Raw genomic sequence first — 22,449 nt, forward strand, 5'->3', positions numbered from 1 at the left:
GGGGGCAAACCAGCAAGCAAGCAGCCTTTCTCCAGGGCCTCTGCTTCAGTTTCTGCCTTGAGGTCCCTGCTCTGACTTCCCTTCATGACAGACAGCTATAAGCTGAAATAAATCCTTTTCTCCCCAAGTTGCTTTTGGTCATAGTGTTTTATCACAGCAATATAAACCCTAACTAAGACACATGGTAAGAAAACACGTCTTCAATTTCAGGTATGCCACCAAAACAGAACAATATGGCTGCTGTTTTTCAACTATCACCATCCAAAGTACACATATATGACTTTTTAACATTAGCACTTGTCTTTTTTCCTTTCCAGTTTTATTATCTTTCTTCATGCTAAATAATTTATATTGCTCTATCTTCAAAATCAGTGACATCATTTCCAATGACAGCTGTAAACAATAATTTTTTTTTAAATTTTGGATACCATAGTCCTCATTTCTAGACTTTTCATTGTTGTTCTTTTTCAGACCTAATTTTTACTAAGATTTTCATCTATCCAGTTTCAAGAATATTTTCCTTGATGTCACTGAGCCTAGCTGTAAAAAATACTATAAAACCTTTATTTGGGGGGGGGGGTAGATAACATTTCCCCTTGTTTTCTCAGACATTAGTAATTTTGAACTGAAACCTGGTCACTGTGAACTGTATTCTGAGACTTTCAACACTGTTATATCCTCTGAGGAATTCTCGCTTTATGTTTTCTGAAACACATAACTAAACTCAAAACCCAACTATCTTTCCTTACAGCAGACAGCAGCTGGAATAGGCACGTTAGGGACCAAGAGTAACATCTAGGAAGTTTGATGTTTGTTCTATGCATGCTTACTTTTAGGAGTTAGCCAAACAAGTAGAGTAGTGCACAGCACTTGGGACTTTCCCTCTAGAGCACTCTCCTCTGACACATTTTACCCCTAAATCTCTACCTGCTACAAAAAGCTATAAACTCTGTCTTCTCATTCATCAAATCTGTAAATAAGCAGGAACATAATCAAGTACAGACTGGTGTTACCGCTGGAACTTTCAAGCACACATAACTGAGTACAGATGCATTTATGACCCCTCTTGGTGGACTATACGCAGTAAGGTGCTTTTGGTCATGGTGTTACCACAGCAACAAAGGCAAACTAGGACAGTCAGCAAAATTAGTGGACTATTTTGCCCAATGACCAAGGCATTTGTAGACAACAAAAAAGTCAAATTTTCAATAGAAATTGCAGCAATTTCTGGAGCAACATCACTTTTTCCAAAACAATTTGATATTTAAACCAGAAAATATTAATGCTTAACATTTCTTTTTCTTTATTCATGACTCTCCTTAACAGTACTTTAGGTTTAAAAGCTATTCTTTTGTCCAAGAAAATATCCCTAAACTGACTCAGTATATTTATGTTTTAGTAAAGACAGACTTTATTGCTGTTATTCCTTTTGTTTTTATTATTCGTGACTGTATATTAAACTCCACCTAACAATTTCTCTATTTTATCTGACAGATTCCAGGTACCATTTCCCATATAAATTATGCTTTCTTAGCTAGAAAGGCACTTTGATACTATGAAAAAATGAAGAGAAACCACCTTGTTAAAAAAAAGCCATATATCTGTATCAACTAAGCATAATATAAATCATCAAAAGTTCTTAACTTGTGAATATTTAATAGAAATAGCATTTTTCTGAGGAAAATAATGCTTCACATTTATGACAGTAACAAATCAGCAGGAAAAAGCAACACTTTGTTAGGACAACATGTAATCTTCATATGTCTTCCCACAACAGAAAATGGGGTACAAGTAAAACATTCCTTATTCTAGTTACACCTCCAATATAACAAAAGCACTTTGTTACCTTATAAATTACAGTCAACTCTGGCTCATATGAAAGGAGCCTACTTCCTATCCATTCAGCATTTGGTAATATCAAATTGAAATTGTTTTTCTATGATGCATTTGTTTTTAGCACATCTCAGATTCACTGTTGGACTCACAGAAAAGGGTATGGTCATGACTTTCAAATCAAAATGATTACAAATACATTAATGCAATTCTACTGAATGAGAAAGTCAGGACAGAAAAACACAGCCTTACTCCTGAGTGGACAGTGTCTTAAAAATTCATTTGTTATTTATTTTAAACTAAGTAAAAATCTTCACTACCCTCACAAATTGCTGGTTAATGTTACCAAGTTGACACACCTAGAAAAGGAGAAATGCACACACCCCTGTGAACAGCTGTGAAGTGCTTCCAGAGACAAGAACAGGGTGAAAGGCCTGGTCTAATGATGGGCGTCCCATGCTGGCACACTTGTGGAGAAGGGCAGAAGTCAGGTGTAGATGGAGGAAGTTGGCCACAGGGCACACGTCCTTGGGTGCCCTACTTTGTCCTGGCTCAGTCCTCCATTCCTTTTATGTGCTGCCTTCTCTACTCTGCCATGCCCTCCCTGCTGAGATGGACTGGAACCTTTCGAAAGCATTAACAAAATAACCTTTCCTCTCTTTGCTTCAACTTTTCTGCAGAGAAGCCTACTATGCAAGAGTCAAGGCTGAAGCTTCCCTTTTATTAGTTGTCTCAAATGAATTTTGGTTCTCATTGTTACTGAGATGAAAATTAATCAATTATATCAAACACTCACACATAAAACAGTACATTCAGATAAATAACCTCTAACCTGGGGGGGGGGGATACCTGAACTCAAAGTCTTAAAACAGTCCTATGTTCTTCCTCGCACTGACACCTCCATCAGCTTACCCTGTAGACAAGTCTGTAGGGCACTTTCCTGGCTGCCCATTGATGGGGAAGAAGACCGTCCTCTGAAGGTAGTGTCATCCCTAGGCAAGTGTTTGTGGGTGACAGAAGAAAGCAGGCTAAGCAAACTATGAAGAGCAAGCCAGTAAGCTTCAGGTCTGCCTTGAGTTTCTGCCCTGACTCTCTTTAAGTGTCCTAAACTGTAAACTGAAACAAGTCCTTTCCTCCTCAAGTTGCCTTCAGTCGTGTTGTTTATCACAGCAACAGAAGACTAACTAGAACAGCAAGACACCACTATACACAGTATTGTAATGGGGAGTGAATGTCATTGGCCAAACCCACAGAATGTCCCACACTATTTGAGCCACACTGTAAACCACTTACTACAGGAAGATCTGACAGTGTAAACTCATCAGCTGTTACAATGAACCACCATGGAAGACAGAGTAAGGGAGAAGGTTGGGGCCACGGGACACACAAGGGGTATATGAGAAATCTTTATACCTTCCTCTCATCTTTGCATTAAAGTACCCTTTAAACTATTCTCTAAAAAAAACTTCTTCTTTAAGAAAACCAATAGGTGGGATAAAAAAGAACAATTAGTCCAAGAATGCCAACACTAGACAGTCTCATCTATGTGGGAATGAAATACCAGGGAGAAAGAAGGAAAGGCAAAATAAAACATATTTTGAAATAGTAATTCAGAACTTTTTCAAAGTGATTAAAGATACATCTGAGACTCGGGAAGCATCAAGTAAGATGAGGAAGTCCTATCCTACCCCCAAGAGAAAAGTAAAACCATTCATATTCTTCATACAAACAAAATATAAACAGAAAATCCTAATGGTAGCCAGAGAAAAACACTACATACAGAAGGGTAAAGACTAAAGCAGATTTCTCATCATAATCCATCCTTCATAAGACAATTCAGTGCTATCTTCAAAGTATTAATGCAGTGGTTCTCAACCTCCCTGATGCTGTGACCCTTTAATACAGTTTCACATGATGTGGTGGCCCCAACCATAAAATTATTTTCACTGCTACTTCATAACTGTAATTTTGCTACTGTTAGGAGTTGTAATGTAAATATTGGATATGAAACCCCTATGAAAAAGTTCTTTGGGCCCCAAAGGGGTCAAAACTCACAGGTTGAGAAGTACTGTGCTAAAGAGAACGGCATAAACCTAAATTCTATGCCCAAAGAAAATCTATTAAAAATAAGGAGGGAACAGCACTTGTTGTAGAGTATTATTTTAACTAGGCACAGATGTATTACATTTTTTATGCTGCAGAATATTACTTTAACCATGTAAAGGTGTGTTACTTTTGTTTATGCTGCATTTGTTTAACGATATAAGGATGTGTATTTAATTATGTAAAGATGTGTTGCATTTGTTTCACTTTGCCTACCTAAGGTACCTGATTGGTCTAATAAAGAGCTGAATAGCTAGACAGCAATAGGATAGGCAAGGCTAGCAGGCAAAGAGAATAAATAGGAGAAATCTAGGTTAGAAAAAAAAGAAGAAGAAAGGAGGAGAGATGGAGGAGGAGAGACTGAGGGAGATGCCCGGGGCCAGAAACGAGGGAGCCGCCAGACAGACAGACATAGAGAAGCAGTTAAAGTAAGCTATACAGAAGTAAGAAAGGTAATAACCGCAAAGCAAAAGGTAGATAAAGAGAAGCAGGTTAATTTAAGTTAAAAGAGCAAGCCAGAAACAAGCCTAAGCTAGGCCAAGCATTCAAAACTAGTAAGTCTGTGTCATGATTTGGGAGCTGGTTCAGGCCCAAAACCAAAAGCTTGGTACATTTTGGCACCAAACATGGGACCTATATTTCCACATAGGGCCTGAGAAATCTGAGGGGAAAGAAAGGTAAGAGAGAGAAAAAAAGCCAGTACATTAAGTGGAAACAGTGTGATGGGTAGGGATGCCTGCAGCAGCACAGACACCAGCATTCCAGAGCTGGGGGACTGAATGCAGCTGCCAGTCTAACCAGGCCTTCAAGCTTTAGGCTTGGCTCTTGCAGACCCAGGGAGTGGGTTGGAGCCAGCTGCCAAAGCCACAGTGGAGGATCCAGCAATAGCTTAGCAGTTTGTTTTGCTCAAACAGACCAAAAAAAAAAAAAGGTCTAGAGATATACACAATAAACCAGGTTCTTATAGAATAAAACTCTAAACAGGTTACAATGTGTTTAAAAATGTGTGTAGGCTTAAGAAAATGGGCATAGACAGTTACAAAAAAATAGTTTAAAAATAATAAAGTCTTTAAAGGGAGAAGTAAAATAATAATTAAAAAAATAAACTATGTAGAGACGGAAAATACACAGAGAGTCTGGATTCTGTATGTTATAGTGTCATCTTTGAATTTCTTGACTGCTGATGAGCCAAGGACAATTACTGAGAGACATGGGATTTAATCTATGCTAAATTAAATCAGCATAGACATTTTAAGAATGCCTTCACTTTAAAATGGAAGTCAAAAAATATATTGCTTTGGGGAAGAGGTTATGCTTTCGATTCCACAGGAAACAAAAGGCTGTGGATTCATTCAAGTTTAGCAGGGATCAGATTTGATCCAGGAAGACCCCCTGAAAATCTTGGCTACAGACATAAAGATTCCAGGTGACATATATTTTACCTGCTCAAACATAAAACAACAACAACAACAAAAAATCACCTTTGGCTGGCTTGTGTATAATGTACAATCCATACTGTGTTAATACAGAAATGTATGTTACCTGTGAAAATTTGTGTTTTTTCAGAGCAAGGGGACCAGATACAATGAAAATGGGTGACCCAGGTGATCCAGCCTCTCTACAAATAAGCCTTGTACTTTTCTATTGCACAGAGACTGGACAACAAATGTTGTAACTGGTTTTCCCAGGACTTGAGCATTATTTCAATTTTCTTGGGTTCCCTAAAAATGCCTTCATCAAGAGACAACGGGAAGCAGTTTAGAGAACACAGCACCTACATTCCCAAGATGTGGGGTGGGTAGTTTTTGGTTATTTGGTGGGTTATGGAAGTTTGTCATTGTTTAAGAGGAATATAGGAATATAGGATAGACAACTATCAACCTCAAATATTTTTACACTGGTATGGATTTTGGTATATTGATACAAATTTAAAGTTATTTTTGCTATATTTAATGTATGTTTCTACTCTTGTTTAAGGTAGTGTGCTTATGTGGCATATTTAAAAATGTAATGTATAATTAAGAAACGCAGGTTAGTAGTCATCTATAATCAAATCTGTAGTCATATTAGGTATGTTTTCAAGGTTCAACAGACATATTTAGGTAAGATAGATGGTCTTCACACACTTCAAAGACCTACAGGTTATCATGTTTTAGATGTTTAATAAGATAAGGCTTTTCAGCCGGGCAGTGGTGGCGCACGCCTTTAATCCCAGCCTTTGGGAGGCAGAGGCAGGTGGATCTCTGTGAGTTCGAGGCCAGCCTGGGATACCAAGTGAGTTCCAGGAAAGGCACAAAGCTACACAGAGAAACCCTGTCTCAAAAAACAAAACAAAACAAAACAAAACAAAACAAAAAGATAAGGCTTTTCGTGACAGTGAGACACATCTGCTCCTGGCAGCACCAATTTACTTCAGAGAAGATGATGGATATCTAAGAAACTCTATACAGAGTTTGCTTTCATTGTAACAAAGCTAGCCAGTAGGGCAAGAAACTGTCCTTGCCTCAACTGCTCACAGTACAAACTGGACAAGCAGGACACAAAAGGAAAAAGACGATCAAACTTTGTCAAGATAAGGCAGCATAGTCCTTCAAAATTCCTGCTTCACAGAAAAGTCTGCCAGATATTCTAGGCCTGTAGACTGATGAATGCCTCAATGTTGCAGAAGAACTTTGGGTGACTGTCCAGGCTGTCATTTCTATAGATTCAGAAGTAGCCTGCACTGTACTTCCTATTTACTCAGGTAATACTATATCCTTCTGGGGTCTTTGAAGTTGAAGACTAGATAGTTATAGTGTTCCTTGGTTACGATAGAAGGTAAATTAGGTACAAAACTTTGGACTCACCAAGATAAGATAAATAATGGAGTATTTTCTCTGAATTTGCCAAATACAAATGGATTGGATATTGTGAATGTAATCCTTACTTGATCATTATTCTTGTTGTATATAGCTTTACTATGTTAAAGTTAAAACCCTTCCTTTTCATTTAGACAAAAGGGAGGAAATGTAGAATATTATTTTAACTAGGCAAAGATGTATTACGTTTGCTTATGCTGCAGAATATTACTTTAAATGTGTAAAGGTGTTACTTTTGTTTATGCTGCATTTGTTTAGCATGTAAGGATGTGTGCTTAATTATGTAAAGATATGTTGCATCTGTTTCACCTTGCCTGCCTAAGGCACCTGATTGGTCTAATAAAGAGCTGAATGGCCAATAGCTAGACAGCAAAAGGATAGGCAGGGCTATCAGGCAGAGAGAATGAATAGGAGGAAAAATCTAGGCTTAAAAAAAAAAAGTAGCTTCCAGTCAGCCAGACATAGAGAAGCAGTTAAAGTAAGATATACAGAAGAAAGGTAATAAGCCTCAAGGCAAAGGGTAGGTAAAGAGAAACAGAATAATTTAAGGTAAAGGAACTAGCCAAAAAAGAGCCTAAGCTAGGCCAAGCATTCAAAACTAATAATAAGTCTCTGTGTCATGATATGGAAGCTGGTTGGCAGCCTAAAAGAAAAAGCCTAGTAGACACTCACACACCTGCCTAGGGTTGCTTGCTCTGGGGTGGGGAGGAGAAACCTCAATGGCCATTATGGTGAGCCAGGATATGATGTGGTATAGGAGAGACAGACAGAATGGCTCATAGCCTGTGGACAGAGGCAGATCAAAAGAGGAGAAGGCAGTGATGAAGGGGCTGATGTGGGTGGCCTACTTGTCACCCAAGGCCATAGTGACGTCCAGGCCTAGGCTGCTGCCAAGGCCCTGCTGCAGCTGCAGTCTGTGTTGATGTCTGTGGCTCTTGATATCAGGCCATGAGGACACCTGGAGTCTGGACTGCCACATGTGCTATGTTGGTGTCTGAGGGCCATGCCACCACAGGGGCCACCCCAATCTGATTTGCTGCCACCCGAGGTCATGGTGTCATCAGGGCCTGAGCTGTTGCTGAGGCCCAACTGCAGACGAGGTCTGTGTTAATACCCATGGCCCACGTTGCCACCAAAAGCCACAAGGATGCCCGGGTTCTGGGTTGCTACCTATGGCCATGTTGGGGTCCAAGGGACATGCTGCTGCAGGGGGGGGAGGTGCTAATCTGAGGTGCTGCCAGAGGCCAGGGTGTCATCCAGCCCAAGTTGCTGCTGAGGGCCATGTCTGGGTTCATAGCCCTACCACAACCAAAGTCTGTGTCAATGTCCATGGCTCCTGTTAACACCAAAGGCAATCAATGCACATGTGCAAGGCCTGGGCTGACACCTGAGGTCATGTTGGCGCCTGAGGGTCAGGCTCCTGCCAGGGCCATATACATGAAGTAACCTACACTGCCACCTGGGGCCACACTAATGTCCAGGCCAAAGCTATGGCCTGGGGCCATATCTAGGTCAGTGGGCCTACCGCACACAGGTTCTGTGTTGATGTCCATGGCTTCTGTTACCATCGAAGGCCATGTAATTGCCCAGGGTCTGGGGCACCACCCGGGGCCATGCTGGAGTCCAGGGACCACACTACTGCTGGGCCCATCCCCATCTGAGAGCCTTGTAGCACCACCCAGGGCCATGCTGGAGTCCAGGGACCACACTACTGCTGGGCCCATTCCCATCTGAGAGGCCTGCAGCACCACCCGGGGCCATAGTGACAACTGGATCCAGTTGCTGCTGCTAATGGCCATGTCTGAGTTCATGGTCCTGACTCAGCTAGGGTCTGTGTTGCTGTCCATTGCTGTGTTACCACAAGGACCCATGCAAGCCGTGTATTGAATCATAGGTTGAACCATGTGTTGAATATGAGGGTTATGCTGAGCTAGCCCTGACCCTCAATGGCCTGGGGAGAGTTGACCCTGCCCCTCCCATACCCATACAAACCCCACCCCCAATGCCCTCTGGACCTGCCCCTCACAAGAGAGCTAAGCTAGTACCCCGAACTTAGGATAGCTAACTCCACCCTTCACCTGAGAGGGGTGGTCCCAGCAGCCCAGAATGACCAACTCACCTAGCACCCAGACACACATCCAGGGTTTTGAGCTGGCACTCACCAACATCTACTGCATCTAAGATGGGCTGGAGCGCATGAAAGAGCTGGTCACAGGAGCTCCATGAGTCGGGACAACAGCAGGATAGTGAGAGATCTGGTGAGGGTCCAGCACTGATGGTGTACCAGAAGCCAGAGGCCTTGAACCAGACCAACAACACACTACACAATGAACATCTGCAAGTAGAGCTGTTGGGACAAGAGTATATACTGCATGACACACTGCAGCTCCCAACGCCACTAAGACAAAGGAAGAGGAGATGGAGATGAAGGAACAAAGTCAAAGAGGTTTCTACTTTGTGTTTGTTTTTAATTACTATTCTTATTTGAATTTTTAATTTTATTATTTCTTTTTAAATTTTCGGGGGGGGGGGACACAACAAGGGAGAAGGTGGACATGGAGGGACTGGGAAATGATGGGAGTGGGATGCATGATGCAAAATTTCCAAAGAGTCAATACAAATTATGTTAAAAAAATAAAATAAAGTAAGGAAGAAATAAAGACCGAGACTAACAAAAACAGAAGGAACTCACTAGCAGCAGATCGCCTTTTAAAATGCTATAGGAAGCTCATTACACAAAAGGATAAAATACAGAACGTGTAAACAAAAACGAAGACTAACAAAAATCACTGCAATTCAGGTCAATAAAGTGTCTCCCTTTACACTGAATAGCTCTACAATGTAGTTGACATTAAAAGTAAAAATTGTAGTAACATATTATGGATTTTAGCATAAAACTTAAAGATAGAACAAAAAAGAAAGAGAATACTGGAGAGAATAGCATTACAAGGTTCTCACATACAAGTGAAGTGAGGTCTAGAGGCAGACAACAGAGCAGACTAAATTAAACATCTGAATATAAAAGAACAAAAAACGGCTATTTTCAAAAATGCCACCAACAAAGTCACTTAAGCCGGGCTAGATGACAGCACACACCTGTGCGTCTAGCTACTCAAAGGCTGAGGCAACTTTGTGAGACTTGTCCCAAAATTTTTGAAGGAGCTGGTGTATGAATCTGAAAAGATGGCTTAGCCATTAAGAGTACTTGTTGCTCTGGCAGAGGACCTGCGTTCCGTTCCCATCACCCACATGATGGTTCATAATCATAGTAACTCCAGTTCCAGGAGATCTAATACTCTCTTCTGACCTCCTTGGTACCAGGCACGCAGGTACATGGTCTACATACATACATAACATACATGCATACATACAGGTAAAACACATAAATAAATCTAAAAAGGGTGAGACAAGGTTGGTATATAGCTCATAGCTCAAATTGTTTGTCCTGCAAAAGTGGCCATGGATGTAGTCTCTAATACAATATTGAACACATATACATACACAAACACACAGTACAAATAGTATGCCAATTATGGAGATAAAATATTACAAAGATATATTTAAAAAGTAGGCATATGGCAGGCAGTGGTGGCGCACGCCTTTAATCCCAGCACTTGAGAGGCAGAGGTAGGTGGATCTCTTTGAGTTTGAGGCCAGCCTAGTCTACAGATCAAGATCCAGGACAGGCACCAAAACTACACAGAGAAACCCTGTCTCAAAAAAAAAAAAAAAAAAGTAGGCGTATTTTAAAAAATCATTTTTAAAACACATTTTAAAAAAGAAATTAAAAAAACCCTGGTGGGACAAATAGAAATCTTAACAGTTGTATAAAAAAAGGCAGTAAAGGACTGCACAGATGGAGCACACTGTTCCTCCAGAGACCCCAGTTCAATTCTCATGTCAGGCAGCTCCTATTGGCCTGTAACTCCAGTCCAGGGAATCCAACTCTATGGCTTATGTGGGTACCAGCTTATGTGCACATACCCACACACAGATACTCAAATACACATAATCATTTTTATAAGTCTTAAAAACAAGGTACTATGTATGGATCTCTAGTTCCCTGTGTCTAGAAGTTCCCATGAAAACAAGCTGATGCTTGTGGCTCAGTCTATACTGCCTCTTCACTTGATTGGGTCAAATGTTAAAGAAAAATGGAGTTAAGCAAGCTCTGCTACAAACACACAGGGGTTCTTCTTGATTACATACAAAAGTATAGAAGAAAGGATGGTCTTGGAGAAAATCCCTTCAAGTGGTACTAGAGGGGTAGCCCTATGCTATAGAACCTTAGCTACTATAATCAATCAGCCAAATATCACAAAAAGTAGTCACTCCTCAGTGAAGACTTCACTTTCCTAGGTATTAACCCTCTCAAAATTCCACACATAAGCCATGATTTCTCATCCAGTTCCCAACAGACACTTACAAAGGATCCTTAAAGCTCTATCACAGCTGTAGGTGCCCTCCTCACATCCCACTACATTTCCCATTCTTTCTTTCTCATGCCTTCCATGAAAGTTCATCACAGACTGGCATGTAGGACAAGAGACAGCCTCTTGGATTAGTTCACATGCCCATGCTGTCTCCTCCCTCCAGTCTTCTCAACTTCCTTATTCTTTGCTGGAAAAGGTTTAAGCAGGAAGAATGGGATGTGCTGTGCTGTTTCTGCCTTTTGCTTCTTCCTAGCCTTTACCTCCAGGCCCAGATGTCCAGCAAAGGGAGAGGAAGAGAACCTTTCTACAGAATAAGCGAGGGTGGGTAGCTGATCCAGTCAGCTGTACCCCATTTACTGCACTCAGCATTCTCTCGGATTCTTCCTGCCCTGTCCTTCACCTTGAAACAGACTGGGAACAGTTCCATAGAAAAAGTACTGAATAGAAAAACAGTGATTTAAATTTTATCAAGTACAGCTTACAAATTTTATCAGTTACAGCTTCATTTTATACCATGACCTTGGCATTGGGCTTCAAGAGTAGTCTGAGTGTGGACACGATGGGCCTATGGATCTCCTGGTCTGCAACTCTGGCTTTTCCCTTTGACCACCAGAGGGACTATTATTTGGTGCTTTCTCTCTGAGTGCTGAAGGAAAGCCAGACTCTAGATCTAGACTTCCATTTTAATCTTGCAAAGAAATTTTTACTTAGAATTAGAAAAGGTTGGAGTTAGCCGGGCGGTGGTGGCACACGCCTTTAATCCCAGCACTCGGGAGGCAGAGCCAGGCGGATCTCTGTGAGTTCGAAGCCAGCCTGGACTACCAAGTGAGTCCCAGGAAAGGCGCAAAGCTACACAGAGAAACCCGGTCTTGAAAAACCAAAAAAAAAAAAAAAAAGAAAGAAAGAAAGAAAGAAAGAAAGAAAGAAAGAAAGAAAGAAAAAAAGAAAAGGTTGGAGTTTATAGCTCATTCTCTTCGTCCCCCTAGGATCACCAAACATTTTTCAGTCTTCTGGAGTGAGTCTACAATTTTTGCTGCTCAACCCTATCCTCTGATTCAGCCTACATCCAACCAGGATGTCTGGGCTCTTCTCCTTCCCAGGTCAAGAGAGGATGCCTTCTTCAGAAAGCTTTTGAGAACTAGCTTTCCCCCAGAAAGATGAAAAACAGAATGCCCAATCTTGGACATTCTGCCCACCGTTCTACTTGGCCCCAACTTCCTCCACACAACAGTGTTTAAAGCAACCTCCTGAAACTGCTCTCCTCACTCACTGCCTTTTCCAGCAATGAAAGGAGACCAATACCTGGGCATGTCTGAAGGGGCATCACTGTGTTTGTTCGTACATAGAGTCAGAGACTGCTCTGTGCAAAGACAACTATGTTATATCGACCAAGAAAATTAAATACATTGTTAGAAAATGTGAGGGTAAGGAGAATCAAAGTTTAAGTTGCCTCATAAGGAAATTCTACCTTTTAAGGAAAGGAATCAAGTTTACACAAACTTTACCAGAAAAGGAAAAAAAAGTGTCAATTCATTTCAAGACGCTAGCATTGTTTATGCAAAACACACAAACTGATAAACACAAAGTAGTAAAAGATGAGGGCTGGGAGATGGCATGGGGTAAAACATTTGTTGTACAAGTGTGAAGGCTAGAGTTTGGATTCTCAGAGACCACTTAAAAAGCAAGGTGGGGCATAACAGCTCACCTATAATACCAATGTGTGTATAGCATTCCCTGGGGCAACCTGGCTCACTAGACTACCCAAATCTAAATATTCTGAGCTCAAGTGAGAGACCCCACCTCAATATACAAAGTGGGAAGAAAGCAAGACAACACTCAATACTAACTTCAGTCCTCCACGTGCACACCTGGGGGGGGGGATAAAGATGTTTGCCCCCAGGGTAATTACCTGACTTCAGTCACCAGGACCCACAGCATAGAAGGAAAGAACAGATCTCCTCCAAACTATCCCCTAACCTTCATGTATGCTCGCTCTCTCTCTCTCTCTCTCTCTAAATAAATAAATATAAATAAATAAACAAACAAATAGATGGAATTTAAAAAATAAAAAAAAAAGAAACACAATCATCTTATTACATGCCAAAATAATTTGATATCAAAACATCCATTCATGGGGGAAAAATGCAGCAAAAGAGGAATTTGACAGAACATCTTCAAATGATAAAGAGTATCTATCAAAAAAAATTATTATTATTATTATTATTATTATTATTATTATGATAATACAGCTAACATGTTTAATAGTATAAAACCAAATGCTTTCTCCCTGAGACTAAGAGCTAGGCAAGGATCCCAACTCTGACAATTCCTATTAAACTTTATAATGGACATCTTAGACAATGCATTAAGACAAGAAAAAGAAAACTCTTCTCTACAGAGAAAAATAAGAACAGTTTTTACTAATATTACTCTTCACAAAGAACATCTCCAAGAATCTATTCAATTTAGAGCTACCAGAATTAGTGAAACTAGAAAAATTTCATAGTGGAAGGAGAGAACAGACTCCCACAAGCTGTCCTATGATGTTCACACACATATAAATATAATAAAAATGCTCTATAAAGAAATACCAACAGATAAACACCTTTTAAGAACTTAAATAGGGGCTGAAAAGATGGCTCAATGGTTAAGAGAACTGGCTCTTCTTCCAGAGGACCCAGGTTCAACTTCCAGCACCCACACGGCAGCTTACAACTGTCTACCCAGGTCCAGGGGATCCGATGCTCTCTTATGGCCTCCACTGGTACCAGGCAGGTATGTGGTATACACAAATACATATGGATATACACTCATACACATTAAATAAGTATTTTTTTCAAAAACTTAAATAGAAGTCTAAAATGAAAACAAAATGCTCATAAATCCAAAGAGCCAATCTATTAATCATTCAACTCTCTCTAAGCTTATAAAACCCAACCAAAACTTTAATTTTGTAAAAACTAGCTAAATGGATTCTAAAATCTGTATTAAAAGAAAATCTTGAGATTAGTTTAGTGATATTCAAATTAGAAAAACACTCTGCTGCTAGGAAAGCTCTTCACTTTACGGTCGTTGGAGATTTCTTAAGCAACCAAACAGGCATTCCTTGTCTACTCACCTCCTCTCCTGACAAGTAATACGCCGCGAGGAGGCCCCCGATAAATCGAATGTTGACTTCAAACACAGATACCTCCGAGTTCTGTGGGGACAAAGCGAAAATACTCACATACACAAACACGTCAGTTCCCAAAGTGTTTCTTAGTACTTCAACTGTTTCTCATAAACAGAATGTGTTTTAATAGTCTGTACTTTTCATTTCTCACGCCATACAACCTCATCTTCTATTTGTTAGTTCACCAAAGTTCCTCTAGCACTCTTCGTAACTGCCAGAATGAACGGACCATTTTGATGGACCCTACACAATCCCGTGAAATCATTGCAGTATTCACTACCATTGATTACTACTGGCTCCTTGTGAAGGCCTCCACTTCCTGAATAACAGAATCCTTAAAAAAATAAAACTTGTCTAATGATTCCATTATTTTTTGTTTTAATTATTATAGCATAAACTCTATTTCTATCTCTTCTCAAGAAAATTAAATATTCTGCTAGTGCCTAATAGCCTAATAACTATTAAAGGAGATGCCAAAAAACCAGCAGAATTATGGTTAATGAACTAATACTCCAGAAAACCAGCTCCTATGTCAGAAACCCATGCTGATGTTCACAGTACATATACGTCAAAATGAAAAATGGATGTTTAAGAAATTTAAAAAGCAAAATACAAAAGTAGAAGAAAATGTGACAACTTGCAAACTTAAGAAATCATATACTGTAAGAATAAAATCAAAATTTTATAATAAATCAATTATGAATTTTAAATTTCCCTAAAATGCAAATTATCTATAAGAAAATATCATAAACAAAACTAAAAAGCAAACAAACTGAAACAAATTTATCACAAATATTTACATATGTAATATAAAACAATTTTGTAGTATTTCAAAGTGGAAGGAGAGAACAGACTCTCACAAGCTGTCCAATGATCTCTACTTGCACACTACAGTGTGCAAATACATATAAATACAGCAAAAAGTTGTTATAATAAATAGCAATAGAGCCAGGCGGTGGTGGCGCACTCCTTTAATCCCAGCACTCGGGAGGCAGAGGCAGGCGGATCTCTGTGAATTCGAGGCCAGCCTGGTCTCCAAAGCGAGTTCCAGGAAAGGCGCAAAGCTACACAGAGAAACCCTGTCTCGAAAAACCAAAAAAATAAAATTAAATAAATAAATAAATAAATAGCAATAGAAAAAACCCTTTAAAAATTAACTAAACAGAGAATGGAGAGTTAGCAGTTAAGAGCACTGGCTGCGGGCAGTGGTGGCACACACCTTTAATCCCAGCACTCGGGAGGCAGAGCCAGGTGGATCTCTGTGAGTTTGAGGCCAGCCTAGTCTACAGAGCGAGATCCAGGACAGGCACCAAAACTAAACAAAGAAATCCTGTCTCAAAAAAAAAAAGGGGGGGGGGGTTGGCTCCTCTTCCAAAAGCCCTGATTCAATTCCCAGCACCCATATTGCAGTTCCTCAGAAGTGTCTAAAACTTGAGGCCCAGAGGCTCTGATGCCTGGTATATATGAGAGTCTATATGTTCTAAGTGTATAGGCATAGATATTGGGAAATTTCTAGGCCAAGGAGGAAGCTCATCAGGTAAAGTATCTGCCATGAAGGCATGTGGACTGGAGTTCAGATCCCCAGCACTCCCCTAACTGCTAAACAGGTATGGTGGTCCTCCATGTAATCCCAGCAAACAGGAGGCAGAGATGGGAGAGAAGGGATCCCCAAAGCAACCTGGCTAGCTAGACTGAATAATAGGTAAACTATGGGTTCAAGTGAGAGACCTTGATTCATTTAAGGTAGATGGCAAGTACTAGCTAGCCTCCATATCTCCACACGCAGCCCTACTGTAGACATCCAGCCACCCAGGTGGGTCACATTGGCTGCAACATAGCAAATGAAGCCAAAGGAGTCCCGGAGATTTATGAAGATGAGGCACATCCTCTCCTACACATTACAGGTCAGGCTGCCTGCCACCAGCAATGCTTGACCCTCCCAGAAGGATAGATGGCAGGGAGCCACAAAGAGCTGAGCAGGAGTCACAGGAGAAGAAATGGGCCAATAGGAAACTGAAGGGCTCCATGTTAGTGCTCCATGTTAGTCTTGTGGCATCCTTCACTCAATCACTACCCCTGCAAGCAGTGCTTAATATTAATCCATATATTTCCAATATATAACAAACAACAGGACATGCAGCAGACATTCAGTAACAGAGGGAAAGAGAGCTTCTTCACAACTGTAACAATGGCCTTCATACTCACTTCTTTGCTTTTATATATGCCCTCCTCTCTATATTCCAAGTTTAATGGGACTCTATGAATTAGGGTTTTTGTTTTTTAATAACACTTTTGGCCATAATTGAAGAGAGAAAAATTCTTGGTCTGTCTCTGCCTTACCCAAGACCCTTAAGACTTAAAAATATAAAACTTTTTTAAAAAGTAGCATGTTAAAACCATACCCAAGCCTTACAGTCCAAGACTCAATATCAGATTCAGTGACCTATAGTCTATGCATTTTTAATCTTGCAGTAGCGTTCTGTTACAACTCGTCCAATAGCCTCTGGTTGCTCTTTGAGTAAAATGCTCACCGCAATCCATTATGTTCACATCCCTCCCATTTTATTCTGATATCTCACTAATTTAAGATTCTTTTGCTTGACTTGAACATACGGACCTGCTTGCTATTCCCAGGGGAATGCAAACTTGAGGCCTGACGTCACTTTATACTTACTACTCTCGTAACTGACTGTCTTCCCTCATCTCACTATGTCAGTCGGTCTACCACTTCTTATAGGTCTCTGAACAAATGGAATTAGAGAGCATAGTGGGGACACAAGGAAGAAAGACAGGTCACCTTTAAACAACTAGAATAACAGGCATTTCAACACAGCATGATAGTGATATGGTTTTAAAAGGCAAGAGAATATAATCTTAGTCCTCAAATTCTATCCTCAGCTATGATATCTATTAACAGTAAGCCTTACAGCCACATGTACATGGCTTCCCTGAACTATCTTCTCAGAATGTCACATAAGGAATTCTTCAAAAGTTAGCAATACTCTACTACTACCTACTCTAATCAGATATAGTCTACTATTCTACCACTATTATTATAAATGTTATAAACTAAGTATTAATAAAGCAGTTTATTAGTTTGTTACACTTTAGTTTATTGACTCTCCCCCTGCTGTTATGTCTTTAGCTGGCTAAAACATCACCTTAGATGATAATTGCAAGAAATGTGAAAAGACAGTGAGAAAGGATGAATATTTAGCAAAAATAACAAAACAAATGATAATCCCAAAAGAACGAGGACTTAGCAGGGATTCAACAAACTGCTGAGAACATGCTCACAGCACAAGTGATACCTTCAAACACGAGGCCTGCTATAATCAAACGGCATACACCATATGCAACTGATAACTTATGGAAATGTATTCGTCACCTTCCTAGATTCTGAGAAGTCCAGGGTCAACAGCACCAGCAGATTCAGTGACTGGGGAGCGCCACTCAGCTGTTCATGATGGTACTTATGTGACCTCTCATGTATGGGACAAAGTAGTTCTCTGAGAACTACATTATAAGGGAACTAATTATATCCATAATGGCTCTAGTTCTAGCATATTAGTGACTAGATTTCAACATGAATTTGGGAGGATACAAATATTCATACCAGAGCATTAAAACTGTCCTTTCATAATTAATTTAAGAGATTACATGAATTGCAAAAGTATACACACCACACTGAAATCAAGGTTGTCTTCAATCCATCTTTGCCCATCCATGAATTCATCATGAAGCCCCATGATATAAAGAGTATCCAAAGCATCCACTATGGTGGCACCCATCTGTGAGCTTCCTATATTTAGGAGGAAAAAATAGCTGTTGTTAAAAACATCCCCTTCATATAAGGTCTATTTTTAGATTTTTAAATATTAAAAGTAAATCAAAGATTATAATGATTAAAAAAAGAATGTCACTGCTCACTTTTCTATTAGACCAGGTAATAGAAACATTTTGATATAATTTACAAAAGATTTTGGGCTGGGTGGTGGTGGCGCATGCCTTTAATCCCAGCACTCAGGAGGCAAAGGCAGGCAGATCTCTGTGAGTTCAAGGCCAGCCTGGGCTACAGAGTGAGTTCCAGGAAAGACACAAAGCTACACAGAGAAACTCTGTCTCAAAAAACCAAAGATTTTGGGAGCTAATAGAAAAATAAATGAAAACTAACAGTACACTTCTTGGTTTTCTGTCTTGGTCAGAATATAATACAAATATATACTTAACTAAGGTGTGAAAAATGGTAATGATTCAAGAAAAGGGGGCAGCTATTCAAGATGACAAACTAAGTCACAACATCAGCCAAGCCCTTCTGGTTCAAATTCTTAGAAGAGGGGGAATATGTACGTATAATAAATTTATAAGGTTAGATAACAGATCATAGTATAAGTGTTAATTGTCTTTAATAATAAAAAACCAGGTAGAGAAAAAAAGGAAGCCATGAAGTAAAATATACATAGAGAAAACCAAAATACAAGATACCATCACTTTAACAAATAATCCTAATTTTAAAGTTTCAGAAAGAACTGCACAAAGCAAACTCAATGGGTTCTTAGATAGGCACTGAATGCACAGGACAACCTACCAGTCTTTCGTTTCTTTCATCCTCTTTCTTTTTTGGGGGATGGGGGTAAAACTAATTTTTCCCTTCAATGGTTTAAAGCAATATATACATTTTTTATCTTTGTACATAAGTTATATACCACTTTTGTTCATATGTTCCTAATAATCCCCTCACTTTATCAATAATCTATCTTTCCATTAACTAAACAAGCACACAACATCCTGATAACAATTATTTGGTCTTCTAACTCAGTTCATGTCAGTATCATGACAGAACAGTATCAGAACATCTAGAATGTTCATATTGAGTTATTACACCCAAAATTTCTATTACTTTACTTGATCCTCAGCTTTTTACTAAGATAACAGTTTTATCAGGCCATTTAATCATTCATATATTCCTGTCTCTCATATAATTGTTTGAATACATCTAAAAAGATAAATTTTAGTATTTAATCAAAATTTTCATAGAATTCGTTTAAAGTCTGACAGTACTCTTTTGTTCTTACTCTGTTGTTTTAGGCAGCCATGTTCCTAGGTTACTGGTCATGTCTTTGTATGGTGATATTTTATTTGTACTGAAGTGTAATTTTAATTTTATGTTAATAAATAAAGTTGCCCTGGGGTCAGAGCTATTAGAGCCATAGTAAGAGTGTGGTGGTTAGAAGAGCTAGGTAGATTTCTGTGTGTTCAGGGATACAGCCAGTATTGGAGACATACGCCTTTAAGACCTGGAGGGCGGTACTTACAGGCAGTGATGAGGCAGTCATGTGGTCGGGTTTACAACCAATAAGAAGTCAGAACAGAAAGATTATTTAAACAGAGACACAGGAAGTACCTCCCTCTTTCGGGGAAGCTAGGAGCACTGCAGGAGGTAAGATTTTATCTCTGAGCTCTGACCTCTCGGCTTTCTTTTTTACATTGGCTCTGTGTTTCTTATTTTAAAAAGACGATTGGTTACATCTACATCTGGCGCCCAACGTGACAAGAATCCATTAAAAACTGCTTGGGGCCGGCTCCCTAGCCAGAGCAGCCGGCTCCCTAGCCCCGGCCCAGGTCTGCTTGGGCTCAGGCTGGACTGTGAGCTGCTTGCTTAAAGCCAGTGCTACAAACAGCTCAGGCCTGCCCTGCTAAACAGGGCCCCTGCCTGTAAAGCCAAGCCTTGACTCGGCTCAAGAGGGAACAAGTGACTGGCTTTAAGCTTTAGCCGGCTACCCCTTCGCTTTCACTTTCACTTTCACTTTCGCTTTCGCTTTCACTTTCTCTCTTGCTTTCTCTCTGTCTCTCTGTTTCTGTCTCTCTCTCTCTCTCTCTCTCTCTCTCTCTCTCTCTCTCTCTCTCTGGATTCACACCTAGGACACTAGGTGGCTCTTTTGAAATTCGCTCGGATTTCTACTGTTCTACGCAGATTTGGTAAGTCATAAAGGAAACTATTTAAAAGACAAATTTTTTCCACATTTAAAAAAAAAATGGGTTTTCTGTGTACATTGGAAGAAAATTGGGTTTTTGAAATTTTAGGCAGTCTGACAATGGAACAACTATATGAAAAGATTAGTATTATGGGAATTATGCAGTTTATCACCATGCTTATTCTCATTTTACTATTTAAAAAGATAGTCGATTTAAGTGCCAGGATAACAGCTTTAGAAAAACCTGTTAATTTTAACAGTGAAGTTGGTTCAAGTTTGGATCATAAGGTTACAGAAAGAAAGCCTGTTTTCACACAGTCATCCTTAATTTATCCTGTAACCGTACAGCAGATGCCTGATCAAATGGCTACACAAAATATCTGGGCTCCAATTGAACTGATGGATTTTAAAAGGTTTAAGGAGGCAATAGTATCTTATGGCATGCATTCCCCATATGTAAAGCAAATGTTAAACTCTTGGTCAACATATAATAGGATTATACCACAGGACTGGCGGGACCTTGCACAAGCTGTTCTGGAACCCAGCCAGAGAATTCAATTTCTAACGTGGTTTAAGGAGGAAGCTAGAAACGTAGAAACACAATGGAGGGATAAAGGAATACAAGTTTGTCAGGATCAGCTTATTGGAGAAGGCCAATATGCTTCAATACAAACACAATGTTTATATGATGTTCAAACCGTAATTTTATGTCGAATGGCAGCCTTGAATGCATGGGACAGAGTTGATGAACCAGGAAAAAAACCTGAGTCATTCACAAAGGTTATGCAAGGCCCAAAAGAATCTTTCACAGATTTTTTAGAAAGACTGGCTTCAGCAGTAAACAGAATGGTCTCAGGATCAGAAGCTAGTAAGGCAATAATTGAAGCTTTGGCATTTGAGAATGCGAATGCAGCATGTAAAAGAATAATCAGGCCGTTAAGGGCAAGATCTGCACCTTTGGAAGATTGGATTAGAGAAACAATTAATGTTGAGGCTGATGAGCATGATGATACGTGGGTAGGAGAAGTAATTTCAAAAGGTTTGAGGAGTGTTAGATGTTTTGGGTGTGGAAAGCAAGGACATTTTAAAAGGGACTGTAAACAGGTCATTCGTAGAAGCAATGTTTCTTCAAGGAACAATGGCAAAAGAATGCCCCTTCCTTCTGGAGTATGCAGAAGGTGTGGTAAGGGAAAGCACTGGACCAACGAATGTAGATCAACAAAGGACAGACAGGGTAATCCTTTGCCTCAGTTTTCGGGAAACTCCCGGAGGGGCCTCATGCAGGCCCCCATAGCAAAACCAGTTCAAACCTTTCCTGCAGCTGTAGAGGAAATCCCTGCTCTGAGCGATTAAATAACCAAATGACTATTGGAATAAATCATGCTGGTCAGGATGATGAAAAAGAGAGAATAGAAAATTCAGGAGAAAACATAAAGAAAATTTTTTGGCAAACTTCTATTAATGAACAGAGACCAAAATTAACGATAAAAATAAATGGTGTTTTGTTGTCTGGTCTGGTAGACACAGGTGCGGACATTACCATAATTGCACCAGAATTTTGGCATCCAGCTTGGCCTCTTCAAGAGGTAAACATTCAACTGTTAGGAATTGGGACATTATCTGGAGTGAAACAGAGTGCAAGATGGCTCGAATGTATAGGTCCAGAAGGACAGAGAGGAAAATTAAAACCATATGTCGCTAACATAGCTATGAACCTGTGGGGTCGAGACTTGTTGCAACAATGGAATACTCAGATTAAAATCCCTCCAATCTCAGAAACAAATCATAAACTAGCACATGTTTCTGAGAGAAATATTAGAAGGCATTATTTTGAGTGGTCACCAGCCATCCATATTATACAAGAACAGGGCACAACAACTGATAATCCTCCAAAAATACCAACAGCTCTACCTTTAAAATGGTTAACAGACAAGCCTGTATGGGTTCAGCAATGGCCTTTAACAACAGAGAAACTCCAGGCTTTAGAAGAGCTGGTAGAAGAACAGCTAAATGCTCAGCATATTGAACAGTCAACCAGCCCTTGGAATTCTCCTGTATTTGTTATTAAAAAGAAA

General features: G+C 39.9%; 1 protein-coding gene across 1 annotated transcript in view; it reads right to left on the reverse strand.

Moving 5' to 3' along the window:
- Nucleotides 1–22,449, reverse strand: part of Man1a2 (mannosidase alpha class 1A member 2) — a 133,465-nt gene that overhangs the window by 65,548 nt on the left and 45,468 nt on the right. The window contains exons 4-5 of the mRNA XM_006989086.4: nt 18,083–18,201; nt 14,346–14,426 (exon numbers count right to left, since the gene is read on the reverse strand). Of these exons, the coding sequence (XP_006989148.1) occupies nt 14,346–14,426; nt 18,083–18,201 (200 nt within the window). The remainder of the gene's footprint in view (nt 1–14,345; nt 14,427–18,082; nt 18,202–22,449) is intronic.

This window comes from Peromyscus maniculatus, chromosome 6, assembly GCF_049852395.1.
Source record: "Peromyscus maniculatus bairdii isolate BWxNUB_F1_BW_parent chromosome 6, HU_Pman_BW_mat_3.1, whole genome shotgun sequence".
NCBI lineage: Eukaryota > Metazoa > Chordata > Mammalia > Rodentia > Cricetidae > Peromyscus > Peromyscus maniculatus.